Here is a 23,865-nt window from a genome sequence, read left to right as displayed (position 1 = left end):
AGTGAGAGGCCCGTGTACCGCAAAACAAAAACAAAAACAAAAACAAATTGACAAAGATTAAAGATAAAGAGAAAATACTAAAAACAACAAGGGCAAAGCAACAAATAACATACAAGGGAACTCCCATAAGGTTGTCAGCTGATTTTTCAGCAGAATCTGCAGGCCAGGAGAGAGTGCCACAGTACATTTTAAGTGAGAAAGGGAAAAACCTACAGCCAAGAATCCTCTACCCCGCAAGGCTCTCTTTCAGATTTGATGGAGAAATCAAAACCTTTACAGACAAGCAAAAGCTAGAAGGATTCAGCACCATCAAACCAGCTTTACAACAAATGCTAAAGAAACTTCTCTAGGTGGAAAAGAAAAGGCCACAACTAGAAACAAGAAAATTACAAAATGGGAAAGCTCACTGGTAAAGGCAAACATACAGTCAAGATAGGAAATCATCCACACACAAACTAGTAGGGAGGTTAAAAAGCAAAAGTAATAAAATCATCTCCATCCACAAGAGCAGTTGAGAGATACGCAAAACAATTAGATGTAAAATATGATATCAAAACCAGTAATCAGGAGGAGAGTGAAAATGCAGGATATTTAAAATGCATTTGAAATTAAGAGATCAGCAGCTTAAAACAACTGTGTATATATAGACTACTATACCAAAATTTCATGGTAACCGCAAACCGAAAATCTATAATAGATAAATACCAGCAAACCGAAAATCTATAATAGATAAATACACACAAAAAAGAAAAAGGAATCCAAACACAACACTAAGGATAGTCATCAAGAAAGTAAGAATTTAAAGTAAGGGGGGGGGAAACAGCTTCATGAGTGTCCCGAGGATACTACTTTGAGAAAACACTGTTCAAATTTTGACTGTGTAATTACCTTTTATAAAAAATTGGGAAATTAAGAGAAGAAAAACGTCACACCAGCCTACCACCCACCCAGTACAGTGACTATCATGGCTGTGTGAATTTCCTTTTACTTTTTCCTGTGCTTATCTTAACTAGTTTTAATAACAAGTGTATAGTTTTTGTAATTTAATGTCTTAGCATTTCTGTTGCATTGTTTTCATAACTATTTTTTGTGTGTGTGGTACGCGGGCCTCTCACTGTTGTGGCCTCTCCCGTCGCGGAGCACAGGCTCCGGACGCGCAGGCTCAGCGGCCATGGCTCTCGGGCCTAGCCGCTCCACAGCATGTGGGATCTTCCCAGATCGGGGCACGAACCCATGTCCCCTGCATCGGCAGGCAGACTCTCAACCACTGCACCACCAGGGAAGCCCCATAACTGTATTTTTAAGTCATACAATGTCACTATAATCAACCATTACCTAATTGAATATATATCTATATTTATATGTTGCTTACAGTCATTATCACAGATGATAAGGTGAAATTCTTTGGGCATATAGCTTTTACCATACTTAAGACCTTTTCTTATTTATTTATTTTTAAATTTATTGAAGTATAGTTGATTTACAGTGTTGTGTTTCTGCTGTACAGCAAAATGATTCAGTTACATCATTACCTATATATGTATGTGTATACATTTTCGTATTCTTTTCCATTGTACTTTATGACAGGATATTGAATATAGTTCCCTGTGCTATACAGTAGGACCTTGTTTATCCATTCTATATGTAATAGTTTGCATCTGCTAATCCCAAACTCCCAATCTATTTCTCCCCCACCCCCTTCCCCCTTGGCAACCACAAGTCTGTTCTCTATGTTCTTAGAATAGATTGTTAGAAATTCTACATTAAAGTACAACTTTTTATGGGTTTTGATATCTGTTGGGCTTGTTCTATTTTAAAACAAGTGTTTTGGGCTGAATTTTTTATTTGCTTGCTTGTTGTGATTTTTGGATATGTAAAGAAGTGGCTTTGTTTTTTTAGCTACATTTTCCTACTGCTCTGAATTCTCTCTCTCTTTCTTTTTTCCTTTTTTAGGCTAAATTAATTACCCACCCAGCCCAGCATCTTACAGGAAAAGCATAACACTTCCTAGAGGAGTATGAGCATAACAGGAAGGTGTCATTGACTCCGAATTAAAATTTTAACCTGTCCCCTGAACAGCTACAGGATTTGGAAGCTGAATCAATGTTATCAGATGAGTTAGAATCCAAACCAGAGGTGAGCCCAGGCAACTGGTTTTCTTTTCTTTTGGTGGGCTGCATTCCAGAGTTTATTCTTAGTTCAGGAGTCAGCAAACTTTTTCTGTAATGGTGCCAGGTAATAAATATTTTAGGTTTTGTGGGCCATATGGTTTTGGTTGTAACTACTAGTTTATTATTTTTCTGTTACTAAGTACTTTCTCAAAAATTTAAAAATTCAATTCTTAACCTTTTATGATTTTTTATACTTGTTATTTAAATAAGTGTAAATTATTACACATTTACATAATTACATAATGACAAAATTTATGTATATGACATATATGTAATATTTACTACCACAAACCATTTTTTATTAATTTTGTATATATCTAAAAGTGTTTTCTTTTTAAATGTGATTAGGGGATTTAAACATTTAAAATTTTTATTCATTTTTCTCATTTTAATTTTAGAACATGTGTGTTGCTTAGTGGAAAGATCACTGAATTTGGAATCATGTTACCTAAGTATGAAGACTGACATTGCTCCTAACTAGTAATGTGACCTTGGACTAGTCATTTAGTGTCTTCAACTTGATTCCTTGTCTTTAAAATACATGTTTAATCTCACTAAGTTACAGTGGGGATTAAAAGAGCCTATACACAGAAGAGTACTTTATAAAATATAATCAGTACAATGCAGTTGAATTTGTAATAGCCACCATTTAAAAATATAATTATTTTTATCATTTCTCTGTTTTATGGAAGGTGATAGAAGTTAATTATACGATTCAATTTTTATCTAGAACACTTGATAAAAATGAGTTAAAATATTATTTTGTAGTTAATCTGGTTTTTCTATGAATAAGGTTGAGACTAGTGAGCAATCAAGACTTAATTACATCATTGCCTTTTGGTAAATTCAGAGGTTTAGATCCATTCATAATAACCTGTATTATTTGTTGTCTCCACATCCCCCCCTTTCCCCTTCAGCTGCTGGTACAGTTTGTTCAGAATACGTCCATCCCACTAGGACAGGGGCTAGTAGAATCAGAAGCTAAAGACATTACTTGCTTGTCCCTCCTTCCAGTGACTGAGGCCTCAGAATGCAGTCGGCTAATGTTACCAGGTAAAAATTAAGATCACCAGAGATAAGATAAACAAGTCTTAAGAGCTTAGCCTTCTCTGTGGTACTGGTGGAATGTGATAACTGACTTTATAACTGACTGGTAGAAACTGTAAAAATTAGGATTTGTGGAGAAAAAGCAACCATGGGACTCATAAGTGCATTGTTAGTTTATTTATTTATTTAAAAAAAAATTTTTTTTTTGGCCATACCATGCAGCTTGTGGGATCTTAGTTCCCTGACCAGGGATTGAACCCGGGCCCTTGGCACTGAGAGTGTGGAGTCCCAACCACTGGACCGCCAGGGAATTCCCTGCATTGGTAGTTTAAGTCATAGGAATGGTTATGAACACCCATAGAGTGAGAGTGAGAAGAAAAGGAGGCCAAGGCAGAACTGCATGGAACTCCCTATTCAAGGTATGGGGTGAGGCAGGAGAGCCTGTGAAGGAGGGAAGAAAGAAAGGCTAGAGCAATAGGGGGAATACTGGCATAGAGTGCAGGCATGGAACCCAAGGGAATAGTCAAGTGTGACAAATGCTTCTAAGAGGCCCAGTGAGACAGGGACTGTCCCAATGAGAGAGGGTCAGTGAGGTCATTGTTGACCTAGGCAGGACCTGCTCCTTGGAGAGAGAGTGGAAAGCCAGGCTGCAGTGGGTTGAGGTATCAGTGCAAGTTGAGGAAGTAACTATACTTTCTAAAGGCTGTCTTGCTATGGGAAGGAAAAAGAGAAGGACATAAAGTACATTAAAGAGTTCTTTTTTAAGATCTGAAATATTAGAGGGTGGTTTTATACTAAGAGGAAGGAGCCCATTAGAGAAGCTGCAAACACAAAGAGTAGATAATTGGTGAGGAGGCTCCAGGAGAGGTAGAAGGAAGTAGAATGCTGAGCATGGGTAGTGAGATTAGCTTTGGATGAGAAGAAGGAGATCCTATCACTTAACTATTAGGAAGGAAAACATTGTTTTTGGATGCAATGGATTCTTTATTTTCTAGAAATTGAAATATTTAAAATTTGGAATATTAATGTTAAATCAGGGGAGGGTCACCTATTGGTGACAACTTATTTGTTATAAAGTCTTCTGGTTACTATCCTCTAGTGGTGTTCTTTTTTGAGTTTTGAAGTGACTTAAGGGCAGATATATTCAACCAACCAGTGTTGATTTAAGGTTTCTCTATCTAGCTCCTGTCTTTCCCACATCGTTGATCTCTCAAGTCCCATTTTTCTACTGGTGTGTTGGGAGTGTTTCCAAATCCATGGATTTTCAATATGTGAAAATTTCCATGTGCTAATAAAATTTGATCTTCATTTGGCTTTTTTTCCTGAATTTTCTCTCCCAATTTTAATTTATTGAATAAATATTTTGACAATAATAGAGGAAATGAAAACAGGAACAAAAGCATCCATCTTCTTTTCTACATTACCTTCTTTTAGTTTTAATTTTGATTTAAAATATTTTAGACAACCAGTTATAGATAATAGTAAATGAAAACCCATGTACTCACTTCCCAGCTCATGAAACGTAGTGTTACAAACACAAATGTATCTTGTACATACCTCCCTAATCTCATTCCCCTTCCTCCCAAATATGTGTGAATCATTCCATGCATGACCTACATGTTTTCTTTTTAGCTGGGATATGTGATAGACACAGAAAAGCACAAAACTATATGGATATACCTTTTGAAGAATTATTATAAAGGAGATAGCACCACCCAATCAAGAAGTAGAACGTTGCCAGCTTCCAGGCCCTCCATGGGTTCCTTCATGATAAAAGCAACCTCTGTTCTTCCATAGGTCACCACTGCCCTCAATTTTTTGAAAATTTGTTCTTTGTTTTCCAAGTTTAATCACCCAAGTCTAATTTTAGCTGATTTTGGACTTTAAATGAGTGGAATCATATGAGTGTATCTTGTTGTACCTTTTATGTTTGTGCGATTCATCCTTGTGTGTAGCTCTGGTTTGTTTGGTTTCATTGCTATATAGTATTCTGTTATATGAGTGTACCACAACTTCTTTTTCCATGCCACAGCTGATGAATATGTAGTTATTTTCCAGTGTTGTATTATGACAAACAGTGCTGCTATGAACTTTAAGAACAGTTTTTTTTGTGGTAAAGTGTATGTAAAATTTACCGTTTTAACCAGTTAAATTTACCATTTAACCAGTTGTGTGGCATTAAATTCATTCACTTTGTTGTACAACTTCATTAGGCTTTGGAATGGCATTGCTGTCCCTAGGCTTCCACTTTATTTCTATAACATTACCTGTTATCTCCTTGAAAGAAGAAAATAATGTAACCTGCCTTCTATAAAGATGAATGAAACCCCTGAAAACATAGGATGCTTTAGCACTTTTGGCAGTTCTTCATTATATTGCAACTAAAACCTTTGGAAATTCATCCCCTCCCTTAGAATAAAGTTCTAGAAGCAAGTCTTCTGAATTATTTCTTTACATCTGGTGTAAACCCAGAACCATAATGAAACATACTCATGATTCTGTACAATTTCAGTTATATCCCAGGCTGTGATTTTTCCCCTAATGACTCACCCGAACTGTCACATACATGTTATAAAAATTAGAGAGAGGTATCTTTTCCCAAGAAAAATAGTTTAAGATTTAGATCCTGTTCTTGAGTTTGTATTCATTGTGTAACTATATTTTTCAAGGGAAATATACTGATTTGGGGCCTCAAAAGGACAAAGGTCTATAATGTCCAAATGTGGATGGTTCGTATTAGTTACCACTGACCATCAGAGGAGTCTGCCCCTCACATTTTGGTTGACACCCGTTAGCTGCCTTTCACTCTCTCTTCTTTTCTGAGGCAGATTTTGTATTTATAAAATGAAAATGCTGTCTGCTCCTGTAAGGGTGTTAGATACTAAGGGATGTTACAAGGGTGTTAGGTACCATATATCAAAATGGTGAACTCCTTGGAGATAGGTGCTACATAAAGCTGTGGTATTTTCCCTTTACTAGATGATACTCCAAATCATACTAACTCCTCCAAGGAGGTTCCTTCCTCGGCTGTGTTGAGAAGCCTTCAGGTGAATGTGGGTCCAGACGGAGAAGAGACGAGGGCTCAGACCGTACAGAAGTCTCCGGAGTTTTTGTCCACTCCAGAGTCTCCTAGCTTGTTGCAAGATCTACAGCCAAGTGATAGCACTTCTTTTATTCTTCTTAACCTAACAAGAGCAGGTATTCTTCACCCTTTTCTGACTTCTGCTCATGCTTAAGAAAAAAAACTGGGGAGCAGGGAATAGTTAACTTAGTCATATTTAAAGTGGAAAGAAACTATTCTTTAATTATTTTGGAGAATTGGTGTCGTTTGGTGATCAGTTGGGTATGTAGAGGGAGAAGGCAGACTCTAAGATGACTCAAAAATTTTTTGTTTGGGAAATTAAGTGGTGTCATTCACCAAGATAGTGCACACAGGAAGAGTAGGGCTGCGGGAGAATGATTAGTTCCAATTTGTGCCTGCTGATATTGAGATTTCACAGGGACATTTAGGAGGAGGTGTCCTTTAGAGAGTTAGAAACAGGAATCCAGAGTTCTAGAGAGGTCTGTTGTGAAATAAGTAGTTTTAGTGCTTATCAGCATTCAGGAAGTGTATGAAACAATGAGCATGGATTCTTTGATTCAGGAGTAGTCTGGAGCATAAACAGAAAAGAAGGCAAATCTGGGACCCTGAAAAAAAATTTTAAGAGGGTAACAGAAGAATGGGAAGCAGCTTCTAGAGAGAGGGATCTCAAGAAAACAAAATGAGAATGATGTGGGGGGAGCCAAGGAAGGAAACGTTTTAAAGAAGAAAAGGTACAGAATCATGCCAAATACCACATACTGGGCCAGTGAGATGAGGACTGGGAAGTGTATGTCCGGCAAACTCAGCAAGAGCAATTGTTATTGAGGTAGTAGAGGTGGAGCTTAGGGTTAAAGAGATAGGGAATGGACAGCAGGTGAGAAAGTAGATACACAAGTTAGAAGTTAAGAAACTTCAAGAAACATGACTTTGAAGGAACAGGTGAGAAGGTGATATTTAGAGACATAGTTGGGATTTTCTATTCTTTAAAAAAAACGATGGGAGAGACTTGAGCTTGGACAGATTGAAAGGCTGAAAGGGAAGCTGTAAGGTGGCCACTAAGGAGGAATGGGTTGAAGTTGGGAGAGGAGAAAACTAAAAGATAGGATTGGGATTCTAGAGGTGAGGGTTAGCCTGGTTGCTAGGAAAGACCGTTTTGCCTCTGAAACAGGAGTAGGTAAGATAAAGACCAGCCTGTCAGCTGGGAGTGGAAAGGTGATAACCTAATCTTGTATGAGAACAGAAGCTTGAGGTGAGAGGTGAAAGTGTGGAATAGCTGATCAGGACACAGAGTTTCTGAGCCATGGCCAATCAAAGGATTACTTGTTGGCTAACTTTCATATATCCTCTTTGTTTCTCCCAGGTCTGGGCTCTTCAGCCGAACACTTAGTATTTGTACAAGATGAGGCAGAGGATTCAGGGAATGATTTCCTCTCCAGTGAGAGCACAGACAGTAGCATTCCATGGTTCCTCCGGGTTCAGGAGTTGGCCCATGACAGTTTGATTGCTGCTACTCGTGCACAACTGGCAAAGAATGCGAAAACCAGCAGCAATGGTGAGACCCCTGTGGTGTTTTCCTTTCCAGTATTCTGTGCAGAGATTTTGGTAATACAGTGGCTATATTTTGAGTTGCATATAATCCAAATTACTTTATTGGTAAGAGCAGAAGGCTAGAAATACGTAAATTGTTTTTCTTATTTTCTGAAAAATAACTCAGCCATGCCAGATTCATGTGCAGAATCAACTGAACTAGCATTCTCAATTGTCAGCTTTAAATAGTATACTAAACCCCTTTTAAAGGAAAAAATTTTTTCGCACATCTTGGTGTTATCTTGAATTGTTTTTATTGTGATGGTCCTTATACTTAGACCTTTTACACCGTTATGAAATTAAGACAGTTTTATCAATTAATAGAAATAAAACTATAAAACCAATAAAAATAAAATTAATTTTAAGGCAGTGTGGCAGATGATAATGTTTTGCTGAAACTAAATTGCTGCTCATGGCGATTTAGCAATTAGCAGCTACCATAGTGCTGCTTTTTGGGGGGTTGGGGGTGGGCAGGGCAGGGCAGGGAGGGTGGAACCAATTCACCAGAAGACCTAAATATCCAAATAGGGTATAGTATGGTTTCTTTTGAGTTCAGCATGCCTGTACTATTTACTCTGTGCCACTTTTTTTCTATCCAGTAATTTTCAAAGTGTGATCCCTGGATCATCAGCATCACCAGTAATTTAGAAATGCAAATTATCAGGTCTCATCTTACTGAATCAGAAACTTGGAAGTTTTTAGTAAGCCCTCATTGTGGTTATGATGCATGTTAAAGCTTGGGGACCATCGCTCTATTCACACCACTCCTAAACCACTGCAAGACCTTTGCTTGTGTAGCATGCCATAATATTTTTTGTTTTAGGTCTGTCTCTGTATTTTCTCATTAACCTGTGACAATTAAGGTAATACAAAAAATTATTGAGATAAGGTATATACTGTCATTACCACAAACATACTGTCACTTCCATCTAAGTTGAAATACAGAAATATTTTAATTTTGTGTGTGATGCTGTATATCAGGAGTCAGCAAAGGGCCAATAACCACCTGTTTTGTAAATAAAGTTATATTGGAACACAGGCATGTCCTTTAATTACTAATTGTCTATGGCTGATACTGTGGCAAAGTTGAGTAGTTGTGACAGAGACCATATGGCCCTCAAAGCCAAAAATACCTGCTGTTTGGCCCTTTACAGGAAAAGTTTACTGACCTGCTCTATACAGTACTACTTTCTCTGGAAATTATATCCCAAATGTAAAGACCTTGCCCACATAACTGTAGGATCTTTAACGTGTTTACAGTGTTATTCAACATGTACCATATAAGATGTTGAGTTTGTCTCTCTTGCTCTCTTTTCTTGGGGGGTGAGGGAGGGGGAAACCATTTCATCAGATGACCTCTAAATATCCAGAACTGTCATTGGCTGAGGTCATTTTAAGCTAATCTGTCTTCTGCAAACAGTGCTTTGTTTTCAAAAACAAAGTAATTTAGGGAGCACTTTGAGAAATTTTATAATGACTCAAAATACAAGACAGCTCACTCTTTTCTGAAGGATTTTTTCCCCCTGTTGTATGATTATATCAATGTTCTCATTGTATTGATATCTACAAAATTGAATGCATGAAGCCCCAACTGTCACCAGTTTATACTTTTTTTTTTTTAATTTAATTTATTTTTTGCCTGCATTGCGTCTTGGTTGCTGTGCGCATGCTTTCTCTAGTTGCGGCGAGCGGGGGCTACTCTTCGTTGCGGTGCGCGGGCTTCTTATTGCGGTGGCTTCTCGTTGCAGAGCATGGACTCTAGGCACACGGGCTTCAGTAGTTGCAGCACATGGGCTCAGTAGTTGCGGCATGCGGGTCCTAGAGCGCAGGCTCAGTAGTTGTGGCACACGGGCTTAGTTGTTCTGTGGCATGTGGGATCTTCCCAGACCAGGGCTCGAACCCGTGTCCCCCACACTGGCAGGCATATTCTTAACCACTGCGCCACCAGGGAAGTCCTGTCACTGGTTTAAATCTCTGGATTAGCATGGGTTTCTACAGACCTTTCATTAGAAATTAATTAGCTGGAGCTCTAGAGTTAGTGGGAAATTTTCCTTACAGTATATGCACTTCTGTGCTGTTTAAAATTTACCCATGTTTCAGTTAAACAAACAAAAAAACTATGTGGGACAATATTTAAAAAGAACAAGTTAATTAATATTAACTAGCAAAAGGCATCTTAGGTTCTGCTCTGACCTTGGAGCAATTAGTTTTATGATTAGCATTTGGTGAAGTACAGCAAGGAGAATGTAGGGCAGGAAGAAAGTAAGGTTAATAGATGGGACAGAAACTGCCTTTGATCAACTGTCAGGTTCCCGGGAGTGTGATATGTATAACATATTATCCTACTCTTGGTTCTTGAGAGGGAAATTTGGAAATATGAATCTTATTCCTAAGGTGTATGTAGTGGAAAGATAAACTCCATATGTTTATAACAGAATTAAGTGGTTGTGAATGTTTTTCTCCATTGATGTCCAACTATGAATTGAAGAAAACGAAGGAAAGGGTGCACCACCTGCTAATCTGGAATTTATTTAAAGATTTAGTTAACTGATTTCGTTTAAATTTAAGAAAGTCACTGCACCATATGCTCCTCTCCTCCCCTCCTTTTATTCTATTGAACAAAAAACTTGAGCAGTATTATCTCTAACTTTTAAAAATGTGGTAAGAAATTTGAAAATGAGCTGAGTTTTTGCATTCTTAGATATTTTGTAACTAAGGAGGGGTGGTACAGGAAATTAGAAGGTGATTCTTATTCTCTAGAATGATAGAAACAGCCAAATTTACTTCAGAAGATAGAAATCTAAGAATGGCCATCTACAAAAGAAATTACTACTGTAAGTTCACAGCTAAGCCAGACTGGCGGCTTCTCCTTAAAATACAAGTTTTTATTACCTAGAGCTTTAAGTCATCTTCTGTAGGACCCCACTCCTGGTGTTGACATACCTGCTTCCTTACCAATCTGTAATGCAAAATAGGTTGAACTCTGCTTTTTGATATGAAACCATTTTGGATATTTCTTACATTTGCCAAAGAGGCCTAGTCTTGTGGCTTTTTGTAGTTCTGTGGATTAAGTAAGGGGATGGGGATATAGAGCCCTCTCACTTCTGTTAAATGAATGCAGAGCAAGCTGGGGAAGGTGAAGGATCGATATGTGATTAATGATCACTAGGAGTGGCTTTATTGTTGGAAGCAAAGTATCTGAGTGGAATCCTTCCCTAGATTATAAATATGTGACTCTATTACAGGAGAAAATGTCCACCTTGGTTCTGGTGATGGGCAACCGAAAGATTCTGGGCCCCTTCCTCAAATGGAGAAGAAGCTCAAGTGTACAGTTGAAGGCTGTGACCGGACATTTGTGTGGCCAGCTCACTTTAAGTACCACCTCAAAACTCATCGGTGAGCAAACCTGAGATTCCATACTTGGAGCTTAAGAAAGTTGATGCTTCTGAAGGAACTTGACAGAAGTCCCTCCACTTGACAGATTAAAGGAAAGCAGGGGCTCCAGCTTACTTATGGTCAAGATGTCTTTTGTTCTTTAATAGAAACATTTGCATTGTCTCATTTACCTTGTTCAAACATTTGGCACCTAAATATCTTAGAGCAAGAGTTCTCAAATCTCATCATAAAACATAATGTCTTGGAGAACTTAAAAATTATATATAAGCTTAAGCCCCACTCTAAACCTGTGAAATCAGTATTTCAAGAAGTAGGGCATCTGTAGTTCAGGTGATTCTGATACATCTAGATTTTGGGATTTACTGTCTGCCTTGAGAGTCAGTAGGAGCTTTGACTTGTCTTCTCTAGCAAAGAGCATTTTCAGGCATTGTTGCGTATGTGATTTTTTTTTTTTCCCCCAGAAACGACCGCTCCTTTATCTGCCCTGCAGCAGGTTGTGGGAAAAGCTTCTATGTACTGCAGAGGCTGAAGGTGCACATGAGGACCCACAATGGGGAGAAGCCCTTTATGTGCCCCGAGTCTAACTGTGGTAAGCAGTTCACTACAGCTGGAAACCTGAAGAACCACCTGCGCATCCACACAGGTGTGTGCCACCCCAGCATTCCCACAGGCCGTCTACTGCTTGGCTCAGGGCCTGCTGGCTGTCCTTAGGAGACGAAGGTTGGGGTTGTTGCTAGAACTCTGAGGATGAAATTTCTTTTTTTCAAATGCCTCATGGCACTTTTCAGTTCTTTCAGTAACATTTATTGTCACCTCTGTGTGAGAATGGACAGTTTGATTTCTGTCTCTGGTAGCCTTAAGTAGGAAGGGATATAAGACCATCACTGATAACAATGATATGATCATATATGGACAGAAATGAGCCTTTCCAAATATCTTCAAACTTAACACAGTTGTAGTTTTGGTCATTAACATTTATTGAGTTACACAAACCACACAGATTCTGTTCTAGGCACTAAATGGGGGGTAAGGTGAGGGGAAATACAAAAGCTAAGCTTAATCCCTGACTTTGAGTTTACTTTGTTGTTAGAGCCTCACAGCCTGAGAAACAGAATGGAGAAGTGACTTGTCCTGAGTCAAATAGCATGTTAATATCAACGGAGCAAAAGAAAGATATCCTGATTTCTTAATCTAAAAGCTTAAGGGTGACTTTCCAAGCCACTTGGCCCAGTTGTGCTAAGTCTCTTGCCAGAGCTTAATCACTGAACCCAGACTACTACCGTAGGATGTGTAACTATTCTTCCCACTTTCTCTTTCTCTTCCTTGTTTATTCTTGCATGCTAAAATGATAGCAGGTACAAATAAATGGCATTTAAAAAGTGAAGCCCAAGCTGAAGCCACCTTTGTTCTGCGCATGTTCCTATGATTCCCTCTAGATTGACATTACCACTGGATATATTTTAGAGCAGAATAGCTCTGTTCTCAGCTCTTTCTTTCTTTCTATTTATTTATTTATTTAATTTTTGGTCAGGTTGGGTCTTTGTTGCTGCACGTGGGCTTTCTTTAGTTGTGGCGAGCGGGGGCTACTCTTAGTTGCGGTGTGCGGGCTTCTCATTGCGGTGGCTTCTCTTGTTACAGAGCATGGGCTCTAGGTGCATGGGCTTCAGTAGTTGCAGCACACAGCCTCAGTAGCTGTGGCATGCGGGCTCAGTTGCTCCTCAGCATGTGGGATCTTCCCAGACCAGGGCTCGAACCTGTGTCCCCTGCCTTGGCAGGATTCTCAACCACTGTGCCACCAGGGAAGCCCCTCAGTTCTTTCTTGAAAGAGTATTCTTGCTCTAAGAAAGCAGTTTGAATAAAAGAACAGGAAAAACATCTAGCTGAATAGTTAAGGAAAGTAGTAGAATTCACTGTGCCTTATTAAATTCAGTAACCTCTTCATCCTTGTGCCACTTGTCATCTTTGTAGCATTTGATAAAAGTGAACATATTTTAAAATGCTTTCTTTTATTCAGAGTGTGACCTGATTTTCTCTCTTCATTCTGACTCTTGCTAGCTCTGCCTTGTTAATCTAATTGTTGACCAATTTCAGAATTTTGGGTTTCTCGCATTTTACTCAATGTGCTGTCTCATTGCAGTCTCAGGCTTCAATTTAATCATTTCTTCCTGGATGTCTCACAGATCTGAATCTCAGTAATTAATATAATAATAAAAGTTAGGACTTCCCTGGTAGTGCAGTGGTTGAGAATCCACCTGCCAATGCAGGGGACAGGGGTTCGAGCCCTGGTCCGGGAGGATCCCACGTGCCACGGAGCAACTAAGCCCGTGCACCACAACTACTGAGCCTGCGCTCTAGAGCCCGTGAGCCACAACTACTGAAGCCCACACACCTAGAGCCCGTGCTCCACAACAAGAGAAGCCACCGCAATGAGAAGCCCGTGCACCACAATGAAGAGTAGCCCCCACTCGCCGCAACTAGAGAAAGCCCGCGTGCAGCAACAGACCCAACGCAGCCAAAAATAAATAAATTAAAAATAATAATAATAAAAAGTTAGCATTTATTAAGGCAATTTAATATGTACCAAGCACATATACATTATCTCATGTAATCTTCAAGGTACCTTTGTGCTTTAGATAACTGAGTTTATTGATGGAGAAACAGAAGGTTAGAGGGTTAAGGAACTTGCCCAACATTATGCAGCTAGGAAATGGTAGAACTGGCATTTGAATTCTGATCTGACTCCAAAGCTCTTGCAAGGATTTTATTTTCAAGTGCTGACAACTCATTTTATCTCAGATGTCAAAATTGACCTCAGATCTTTATTAGTAGTAACGGTAGTAATTAAAGCTGCCAATTTTAGTGGCTTACTATGTGCCAGGCACTATGCTTAAATATATTTAACTTGTATCGTTTCATCTAATTCTCAAAATAATCTTTTGAGGTTGTATTATGTTAATTTTATAGATGAAAAACTGATTCTCATAGGTTTTAAATATCTTCCCCATACTGGTAAGTGGTAGTGCCAGAATTTGAACTCAGGGCTAACTGGCTCACGCTCAACCATTATGCAGCATTGCCTCTTGAACCTCCTCCTCCTCTTTATTGCAGCAAAATCACCATCCTCTCAGTTTCCAAATAGGAAGGCCCTCTAACTTAAGGCAGCTTGATGAGATTCCTGCCACTAGATTCTGATGAATCTGTTTTGAAATCTTTTTCTGAGGTTCTTGAGTTCATCTTGTTAAACATTTAACCTTATTTATTAACTGCAATTTTCTGTTTTCCTGGTGTTTATTCTATCATATGTATGAATATATTGTTCATTCATTCGGCGACTTTTGGAGTGCCTGGCAATCTGGGGTTAGTGTGAGTATACAGATATGCTTTCCAAAAAGTTACAGACCACTGGAAAATCACAAACGTTAAACCGTGTGGTACAGTCTGAAAGAACAGTATAATCTAGAGCTGTGCTCCTCCCTCCTTCAAGGCCCAGCTTCTGTATTTTCACCATACCAGCCTTACTTGCTGAGTTTCTGTTTTTCTCCTTTACTCTCTCACACTGTCACACTCATAACAGTTCTGACACCAAATGTGTTTTCCTACACCAAGCAAGTCTCTGTGACATCAGGTGGGTGTCTATAATTTAACTGAATTCTGACACTATCTGGAAACAGCGTCAGATCCCACAGGTTAAGGGCTCAGCCCCACAAGACTGCCACCTACTTCAGATGTCTATTGCAAGTAGCAAGTCCCCAGGTTACTCACAACATCTGTCTGACTTGGCTACCAGTTGGAGTTCCCATGACCCCCCCCACCCCACCCCCCCGTCCCGGATTCAGTTATTTGCTAGAACAGGTCATAGAACTCAGGGAAACATGTCTACCAGTTTATTATGTAATAAAGGATATGATAAAGGATACAGGTGAGCAGCCAGACAAAGAGATACACAGGGTGAAGTCTGGAATAGTCCCAGGCACGGGAGCTTCTGTCCCTGTGGAGTTGGGGTGTGCCACTCTCTTGGCACATAGACATGTTCACCAGCCCAGAGGCTCTCTGAACCCTGTACTTTTGGAATTTTTATGGAGGTTTCATCACGTAGGCATGATTGATGATTAATCCATTTCCAGGCCCTCTCTCCTCTCTGGAAAATGGGGGTAGGGCTGAAAATCTCAAGCTTCTAATCATGGCTTGGTCTTTCTGGTGACTCGCCCCCATCCAGGAGCCCACCAAGAGTCACCTCATTAGAAGAGACACTGCTGTCACCCAGTAAATTCTAAGGGGTTAGGAATTCTGTGTCAGGAATCACTGTCAAAGACCAAATATTAGAACAACAGATTATCCTAGTGCTCATATCACTTAAAAAATTACAAGGGGTTCAGGAGCTCTGCATCAGGAGCTAGGATCCAAGATTAAATGTTAGAACAAAAAATTCTAGCACCCCTGTGTACAAGGGTTTTAAAGCTGTGTGTCAGGAACTGGGGCAAAGACCAATATATATACTTATTTCACACTTGTCGTTTTCTGAACTTGCCTTGGGCGCTCTCAGTTTCAAGGCTGTGCTCATACTAGTCCTTATGCCTGAAATTTCCTTTCATCCTTGTCATCTTTAAAGAGCAGCTTAAATTCAGCTTCTTTAAAAAGAGAAGTTACCGGGCTTCCCTGGTGGCGCAGTGGTTGAGAGTCCACCTGCTGATGCAGGGGACACAGGTTCGTGCCCCGGTCCGGGAAGATGCCACATACTGGGCCCGTAAGCCATGGCCGCTGAGCCTGCGCGTCCGGAGCCTGTGCTCCGCAACGGGAGAGGCCACAACAGTGAGAGGCCCGCATACCACAAAAAAAAAAAAAAAAAAGTTACCACAGTAAGAATTCCTCCCCTTTATAATTGCATATAGCACTTTTTTATACCAGAATTAAAGTCATTTATGAATACGTTTATCTCTCACTAGGTGGTGACCCTTGGGAGATACGGACTGCATCTCTGATTTTTTTCACTTTTTATTTTGAAACAATTATAGACTCATGAGAAGTCACAAAAAGAGTACAAAGAGTTCTGTATGTGTTTCACCCAGCTTCCACTCAGAAGTGACATCTTATGTAACCATAGTACAGTATCAAAACCAGAAAGTCAACAGTACTGTCAGTCTACAGACCTCATTCAGTTTTCACCGTGCATCTTTGATTTTTAAAATAACAAAGTAATGCTGTAGAAAATGAAAATTATGGAAAAGCACAAGAAGAAAAATCATAATACCACTATCAGGTTATAACTACTGTTAACACATTGTGAGATTTTTTTGTGTACCTCTCACTAAACAGCTGTTTTTATTTGTTTGCTTTTATAAGATGGGATTATGTAATACCTATTTTATAACCTTTTTTTGTGTGTGTGTGGTATGCGGGCCTCTCACTGTTGTGGCCTCTCCTGTCGCGGAGCACAGGCTCCGGACGCACAGGCCCAGTGGCCACGGCTCACGAGCCCAGCCGCTCCGCGGCATGTGGGATCCTCCCAGACCGGGGCACGAACCCGTCTCCCCTGCACCGGCAGGTGGACTCCCAACCACTGCGCCACCAGGGAAGCCCCCTATTTTATAACCTTTAAAAATCTGTACTCTTAAATGGATCTAGAAACTCAATCTTAAAGAGAATTGATGTAAGGTAAAAATCCTGAGAGTGTATACACTGTTTTCCTGATATCCTCAGAAGGGATGGGATCACCAAAGAAGGTAGCTCAGTGCAGCTGGGGCTCAGCCCCTGAGGAGGGAGGAGGAAGTATGCTCAGAGGCAGCTACTCTAAAAGGGCAGGGCTGTCTGCAGGGCTGTGACTGAGAGGTGACACCTGCTATATAGTCCGGTTGAAATTATATAGCGTGAATTCAGGAAATCAGAGTAAGTTTTTGGAAACAGGAAAAGGTTGATGGGAAAACAGAATAATAGTTCATCAGAAGAGTGAGTCTTTATCTTATTTTCTGTCTCTAGGAGAGAAGCCTTTCCTTTGTGAAGCCCAAGGATGTGGCCGTTCCTTTGCTGAGTATTCTAGTCTTCGAAAACATTTGGTCGTTCACTCAGGTACTAGAACCTGTGCCATTCATAGATTTCAGGGAAGATGGAGAGCCAAAAGGGTAAAAGGTTAGGGTAGTGGTATAAAGAGATCTAAAGAGAAACAAACTGTTCACCATAAAGTTTCCTCCCTATCCTGACAGAACCAGAAATCAAGGCCCTTGATGCTTGCATTCAAAGGGTCATATAATCAAGGAGAAAATATCTAATTATTATTATTTTCAGCTGAGCCATTGAACTGCATTCTAATTGAGACCTTTTTCTGAGGGAATCAACAAATTTATTTGGCACTACACTGGGTACTTTATAAGTTACATCAGATATGGTCCATGGAGTTATTCAGAGCAGACTTGCCAAGGCAGAAGTGAACTCGAAGTGGAGAGAGATTCTAAAATGGAATCTGGTAATTGTTCAAATGGCTAGCCATGGGGAGCAAAGGGAAGCCAGAATGGGAGGAGTGGGGAGAAGGAACTAGAAGTTATTTATCATGAAGACAGCAAAACCGTTCAGTGGGAGCAAAGGAGTTGGAGAGGTATAATCAGTCAGGGATGTGAATTTCAGAGCTGAGATCCTAGGGGTAGAGCAGTTTTTTAATATGATGACAGATTCTAAGCAGAGATAGCAAACTGATAGCCTGTGGATTAGATGTGGACTTCCAGATGTGTTTTGCTTGGTTTGTAGAGTGTTTTCATTTTACTGTTCTTTATTTTATTACGTAAAATTTTGTCAAACATACATAAAAGTAGAGAAAAATACTTTTTTACATAACAATAATGCTGTTATCATATCTATCAAAATTAACAATAACTCCTTGGTTTTATCTGAGATTCACTCCATGTTTAATTTTTTTCCAATTGTCTCAAAAATGTCTTTTAAAGTGCCTTTGTTTAAATCAGGATCCAACAAGGTCCACTCGTTGCACTTGGCTAGTAAGTCTTCTGGAATCTAGATCTATCTGTACTTTTTGTTTTTCATGCTATAGACTTATTGCACAACAGAGTCAGTTGGTCCTGTAGCTCATCCCACGTTCTGAATTTGTTGGTTTGCCTCCTTTTCTGTCATTTAACTTGTTCCCCTATATTTCCTAAAAGCTTCAAAGGTTCGAAGATTTTGGCAAGGTTATGTTATAGGTGGTTGTGTTTCATTTTGCATCACATCAGGAGGCATACTGAGCCTAGTTGTCAAAATTGATCAATTGGTTCAGGTGGTAACACCCTGATCCCCACATTGTAATGTTCCCTAGCAGCCTTATGGTTTCATCTCTGAATGATGCCTGAATTCGTTATTTCAGCAGGGTTGTAAAATGTTATTTTTCTAATTCTATTATTCATTCACATTTGTTAGCCAGAATTCTTCTGTATAATGGGTCTCTATCAACTAGGGCTATTTGGTAATATGTACACAAAAGGCAGGATAAATGTGTAATTCTTTTAACTGTGAGTTTTCAGAATAAGAAATTGGTACTCTGGTTACTTCTAGTAGTGTCATTTTCACTGCTTTTTTTTTCTCTCTCTCATTAATATTATCTTGAATTCATGTGTTTCTACATATTCACTGTATTTCAATCCATTATAGTTATTTTTTAACAGCTTTTGGACCTATTAATGCACATACCTTAAAGTTCACCCATTGTAAGTATACACATCAGTGATTTTTAGAAAATATATAGGATTGTACAATCACCACCACAATCCAGTTTTAGAACACTTGCATCACACCAAAAGTTCCTTTGTGCCCCTTTGCTGTCAGTTCCTGCTCCCACCCTCAGATCCAGGCAGTCATTGACCAGCTTTCTGGCTCTCTATATTCTGCCTCTTCTGGAAATTTTCTGGTCATTTCACTTAGTTTTGCTATCTACTAGTCCCCTGTAGGCATAAGGGTTTTTTTTGTTTTTGTTTTTGTTCTTTGGCATAAGTTTTTGACCCCGCTCTAAGTGTGGTTGTCTGGGTAGGTGGGATAGAAGTTGAGGGTTTCAGACTTGAGGACCTAAGGGATAGTTCAGATCATTGTGTAGAAGAACCACCAGTGTGAACATTGAAGACTGGGAGTTATGGCAGGAAACGGGATAAAGGTATATTATGAATCCAGGGTTGGAATCCTTGAGGCTAGTGCATGTCCTTGAGGTCCATGGAAGACTGTATCTGAAAAGGGAAGTAAATATTCTGTGTCTACCATGATCTTATACCAGAGAAGTTGTTTTGTGGAAGCAGCAGTACAGTGGGTCTGGAGAGTACTGGAGGCTGGGAGCAGTGAGTGTGCTAAGCCCTCCTGGTGTACTTTCCAGCCTTCCCCTGTGTACTGAAGGTTGAGAGGCTGGGGGAAGCTGCGGCATGGGAGAAGGAGTAGCCTCTTAATGTTTAGTTTAACATCCTCTGGGCTTCTCCATCTAGGGCTTGAGTCCATTCTCTTGCTGTCAGAAATGTACCCTGTCTTTTTGGCTCCCCTGTCTTAACCGGGTCTGTGTTTCAGGAGAGAAGCCACATCAGTGTCAAGTCTGTGGGAAGACCTTCTCTCAGAGTGGGAGCAGGAATGTGCACATGAGAAAGCATCACTTGCAGATGGGAGCAGCTGGGAGTCAAGAGCAGGAACAAACTGGTAAGGAGAAGAGGGTATAGTGGAGGGCTATATTTTGGGGGTTCAAAAAGCCAAATAACTGGCCTGTCTGATGTGGAAATTTTCTGATTCTATTTTGGGTAGAGAGATTGGTCTCATTTGATGGACTAGTGGTTTCCAAATGTAGCTGTACAGTAAAATCGTTTGCAAGCTTTTAAAACATATATTGTGTATTGCTTGTCCACCTCTCCCCCCCCAGCAAAACAAAACAACCTGATAAATGAGATTACTTGGTAGTAAAATCCTGGAGTCTATAATTTTGAAAGTTCCTCTAGTGAGTTTGATGGTAACTGGTGCTGATCCATGAACCATCATTTGAGTGTCACTGTGATGAAGATTTCTGTATGACAAGAGTTTAAGCATTTTTTACTTATCAGTCATGACTCCCTTTTTACCCTAGCTTAAATTTGATAATATGTTTTTATTATTATTCCTTTCCATGTCTTTCCTTAATCAATTATTTTATTCTAAGTACTCCTTTCTAAGGATGCACCCATCCCATTTTATATGTTTGTTATCCAGATGCTGATCACAAGCAAGGGTATTTATCCATGAGGCTCAAACTCTTCCCTTCTAGGTTTATTTTTGCTTCCCAAAAGTAAGTGAAATAGAGGAGGTGGCATCCAAGGTACAGGTTAACTTTTAGTTCTGAAAAAAAAGCCAGCTTCTCGTGAAGGAAAATGGGGACCAGGCACAGCCTTGACTGCTGTATGTCTCTCACATCCTATTCTCTGTGCAGCTGAGCCACTAATGGGCAGTAGTTTGCTTGAAGAGGCTTCAGTAACCAGTAAAAACCTGGTGTCTATGAATTCTCAGCCCAGCCTTGGTGGAGAGTCCTTGAACCTACCAAATACCAATTCTATCCTAGGAGTTGATGATGGTAAGACTTTCAACTCTCCTTTATTTGGGGAAAATGGGCTGCAACTAGGGACTAAGGAATGGGGTTTTCTCCAAAATGGAGGTTTTAATTAATTTCATTTCTTGTGAGTAGAAATGGTATGATTGAGTAGCATTTGTGTTGTCTCTGGAGTGGAAAAGTGAATATTTTAAAAAGTTTTTTCATTGAAAAGATAATGTTACAAAAGAATAAAAAGTTTTAAGAAGAAAATTATCCATAATCCTAGCATCCTAGCCCAACTGTTTCTATCTTTCCTATTGCAGTTATGGAAGAACTTAACTTTTAAAATATTTAAACAGAACATAACCAGGTTTTACAGAGGAGAATTAAAGCAATTTCTCCATACCTTCAAAAGCCATATCTTCTGGAGAAAAGAAAGGGCTCTCTAGGAAACAGTTGCTCCTCTCTGGTATAGAAATTTCACCCAAGTTACACAGGCCAGGCCCTCTTCTCTGAAAAACTTAACAGGTGAGGTCAGCATGCATTTATTCAGTGCCTAATGTGTACCTGGCACCATGGGAAAGAAAAGTAGAAGACAGGGACCTTAAAATCTAGTTCAGAAGTCAAAACTTACATATGGGAAACAACATTGAGTGAGTAGAAGATAGTGTATAAGCAAACGTTAAGTTATGTGGTATCCTGGAAGAGCAATATAAGCTAGAAAGCCCCTAGAAGGTACCCTTAATTTATTTGAGAGCTAAGTGGTTTATGTGTAAGCAATTTCCAGAAGATTTTCGTGGTGATTCTGCTGATGAACATTTAATAAGTCTGAGATCCTTTGTTTTCGTTACTCATATCCCAGTCAGTCAGTTTTGGGTATAAAGACCATGTTTGTGTAACTTATATATGGAGCCTACAAGGCCCAGAGTGTGCTTCCACAATAAGCCTCTTCTGTTTCATAAATGATACTAAGGAGGAAAGTCTCAAGGGAGGAAGAGACAGTGAGAAGGACCTTTGGAGCCAGGTTTAAGCTCTTGACTAGCACGTATTGCACTATTTCCATCACTGGTGACTGCTTTAAGCGTTGGCTCTGGTTCCCTGATTCATAAGCAATTTTTAATCCAGTTAATAGTGCTAAAGCCATATTACTCTAAATTGGCATACTGAAAAATGGTCAGCTGTTATATCAAGATTTCTTGCCTTTTTTTCCCATCCCCCTTTTTTAATACTTTGCAAATTCACTGATAGTGATTATCAGGCAGGAATTAATTTGGAAGAAACACAGGAATGTGGGATTCAGTTTTTCAGGGAACAGTTTTAAGCGTTCTTAATGAGAGACTTGATAATGAAGGTAGGTAGGTAGATCTGTGGATTCACTTTGCATTGAAACATTTTTCTGCTGTTTCAGAGGTGCTTGCTGAAGGATCCCCACGTCCTCTGTCTTCAGTGCCTGATGTGACGCATCATTTGGTGACCATGCAGTCAGGGAGGCAGTCATATGAGGTGTCTGTCTTAACTGCCGTAAATCCACAGGAGGTAAAACTGTCTCTTGCCCTTACTTTGTTTCTGTGGAGATTAATGTGGAGAATGATTGGGAATCTATTTCCGAGGATCTGAAAAAATTCTCCAATTCCCCTTTCCTGGAGACTTAGATTAGAATATCTTACCTTAAGCTAAGCATGAGTCCAGGTTTGAAAGGAACCTGAGTATTAGGGTCTGCTGAATTGGGAGATTGGTCATTCACAGCTGGGACTCTGAGCTCTAGTTTCCTTGATACACATGCCCTAATTAATGAGATCCGCTCCTCCTGTTCTTGCCTCACTTGCGATGAAGATGCTGCTTTTATTTTATAAAGAAAATAACATCCTGGGACAAAGTAGTCCTTGAGCAAAAAAGATAGTGACAAAATCATTAGAAATAATTATCATTCATTTTGCTAGGGCCAGTTGTCTCGGAGATAGCAGGCTGAACCAACTGGGCATATGGGAATGTGTCCACTTGGCTTGTTGAGTGAGAACCATCATCTAAATCAAAGGGGGCTTTTAGATTGATTCTAAGCACCCCTTACTCTGTTTTTTTGGCTCTGACCCGGAAAACAGAATGAAAACCAGTTGGGCTTCTAGAATCTTAGGGTATTTTATTGGCCTTATGTCGTGGAGGTAGATTACTTCCTCATGAGCTTGTTTCATATGCATAAGCTTTTGCCAAAGCCTGTATATTCTGGCTTTGGTGTTATAGTATCTTTCACTTTTCCTTTCATTATAGCCTGTAGACCACAGTCCGCTGTTACAGCATTCAAATGACTCTGCCTCCTATATTGAATGGTCTCAATTTTTCTGTAATATTTCTGAGGATATCCAGGATCAGAAGGCTCTGGGCATGCATGCTAATGTTTCTTCCAGGACCTTTCCTTGTATTCATCATTGCGACCCATTGTCTCAGTCTTGCTTATGTTATATTGAAAGTTTTTGCTATTTGGTATTTGGTTCTTTCCTAAGTCACCTTCTCCTGGTAACTGCTTTGGAACATGTCTCACCTGTGGAGGCTTCCTTTATTTGTTCCCCTCTTCGTTTATCTATTTAAAATGTTTTATTATGGAAGTTTTCAAAGAGTATAAATACTGAGAACGAGAATAGTATAGTGAATCCATGTACTTGTCACCCATCTTCAACAATTAACTCTCTACTGTTCTTATCACTTCCTTCCTACTGTTTGCTGTTGGTGTTTTATTTGTACTGCGGTATTTGTACTGCAGTATTTATTTGTACTGCAGTATTAAATCAAATCATAGACATTTCATCTGTAAATATTTCTGTTATTTTTTCATATCTTTATTATACCCAATAAAGTTAACAATAATTTATTGATATCCTCTGATTCTTAGCCTTCTGAATTTTTTCTCAGAAAGAATCTTTTTATGGTTGGTTGGTTTGAATTAGAATTCAAACAAAGCCTATACATTGCATTTGGTTAATAATTCTCTTTCTCTCTAATAGTCCTCCCCCTCTTTTTTTCAGTATGGCTATCTATTTAAGGAATTGGGTTGTTTGTCTTATAGCATTTCCCACATTCTGATT

At 39.5% G+C, this 23,865-nt stretch overlaps 1 protein-coding gene across 3 annotated transcripts in view; it reads left to right on the top strand.

Moving 5' to 3' along the window:
- ZNF410 (zinc finger protein 410) overlaps nucleotides 1–23,865 on the top strand; it is a 40,417-nt gene that overhangs the window by 12,387 nt on the left and 4,165 nt on the right. Inside the window, exons 2-11 of one of the 3 annotated variants that reach the window (XM_060004234.1) lie at nucleotides 1,954–2,136; nucleotides 3,089–3,224; nucleotides 6,198–6,416; nucleotides 7,661–7,852; nucleotides 11,133–11,283; nucleotides 11,745–11,872; nucleotides 17,257–17,346; nucleotides 19,807–19,932; nucleotides 20,690–20,830; nucleotides 22,197–22,324. In XM_060004234.1, the coding sequence (XP_059860217.1) occupies nucleotides 2,104–2,136; nucleotides 3,089–3,224; nucleotides 6,198–6,416; nucleotides 7,661–7,852; nucleotides 11,133–11,283; nucleotides 11,745–11,872; nucleotides 17,257–17,346; nucleotides 19,807–19,932; nucleotides 20,690–20,830; nucleotides 22,197–22,324 (1,344 nt within the window). In that variant the 5' untranslated portion in view covers nucleotides 1,954–2,103. Of the gene's footprint in view, nucleotides 1–1,953; nucleotides 2,137–3,088; nucleotides 3,225–6,197; nucleotides 6,417–7,660; nucleotides 7,853–11,132; nucleotides 11,284–11,744; nucleotides 11,927–17,256; nucleotides 17,347–19,806; nucleotides 19,933–20,689; nucleotides 20,831–22,196; nucleotides 22,325–23,865 lie in introns of all 3 variants that reach the window. The other 2 variants (XM_060004233.1, XM_060004235.1) reach the window with 2 other exon arrangements.

Source organism: Delphinus delphis, chromosome 2 (assembly GCF_949987515.2).
Source record: "Delphinus delphis chromosome 2, mDelDel1.2, whole genome shotgun sequence".
In the NCBI taxonomy this organism is placed as follows: domain Eukaryota; kingdom Metazoa; phylum Chordata; class Mammalia; order Artiodactyla; family Delphinidae; genus Delphinus; species Delphinus delphis.
This window is presented reverse-complemented; position numbering and strand designations above follow the sequence as displayed.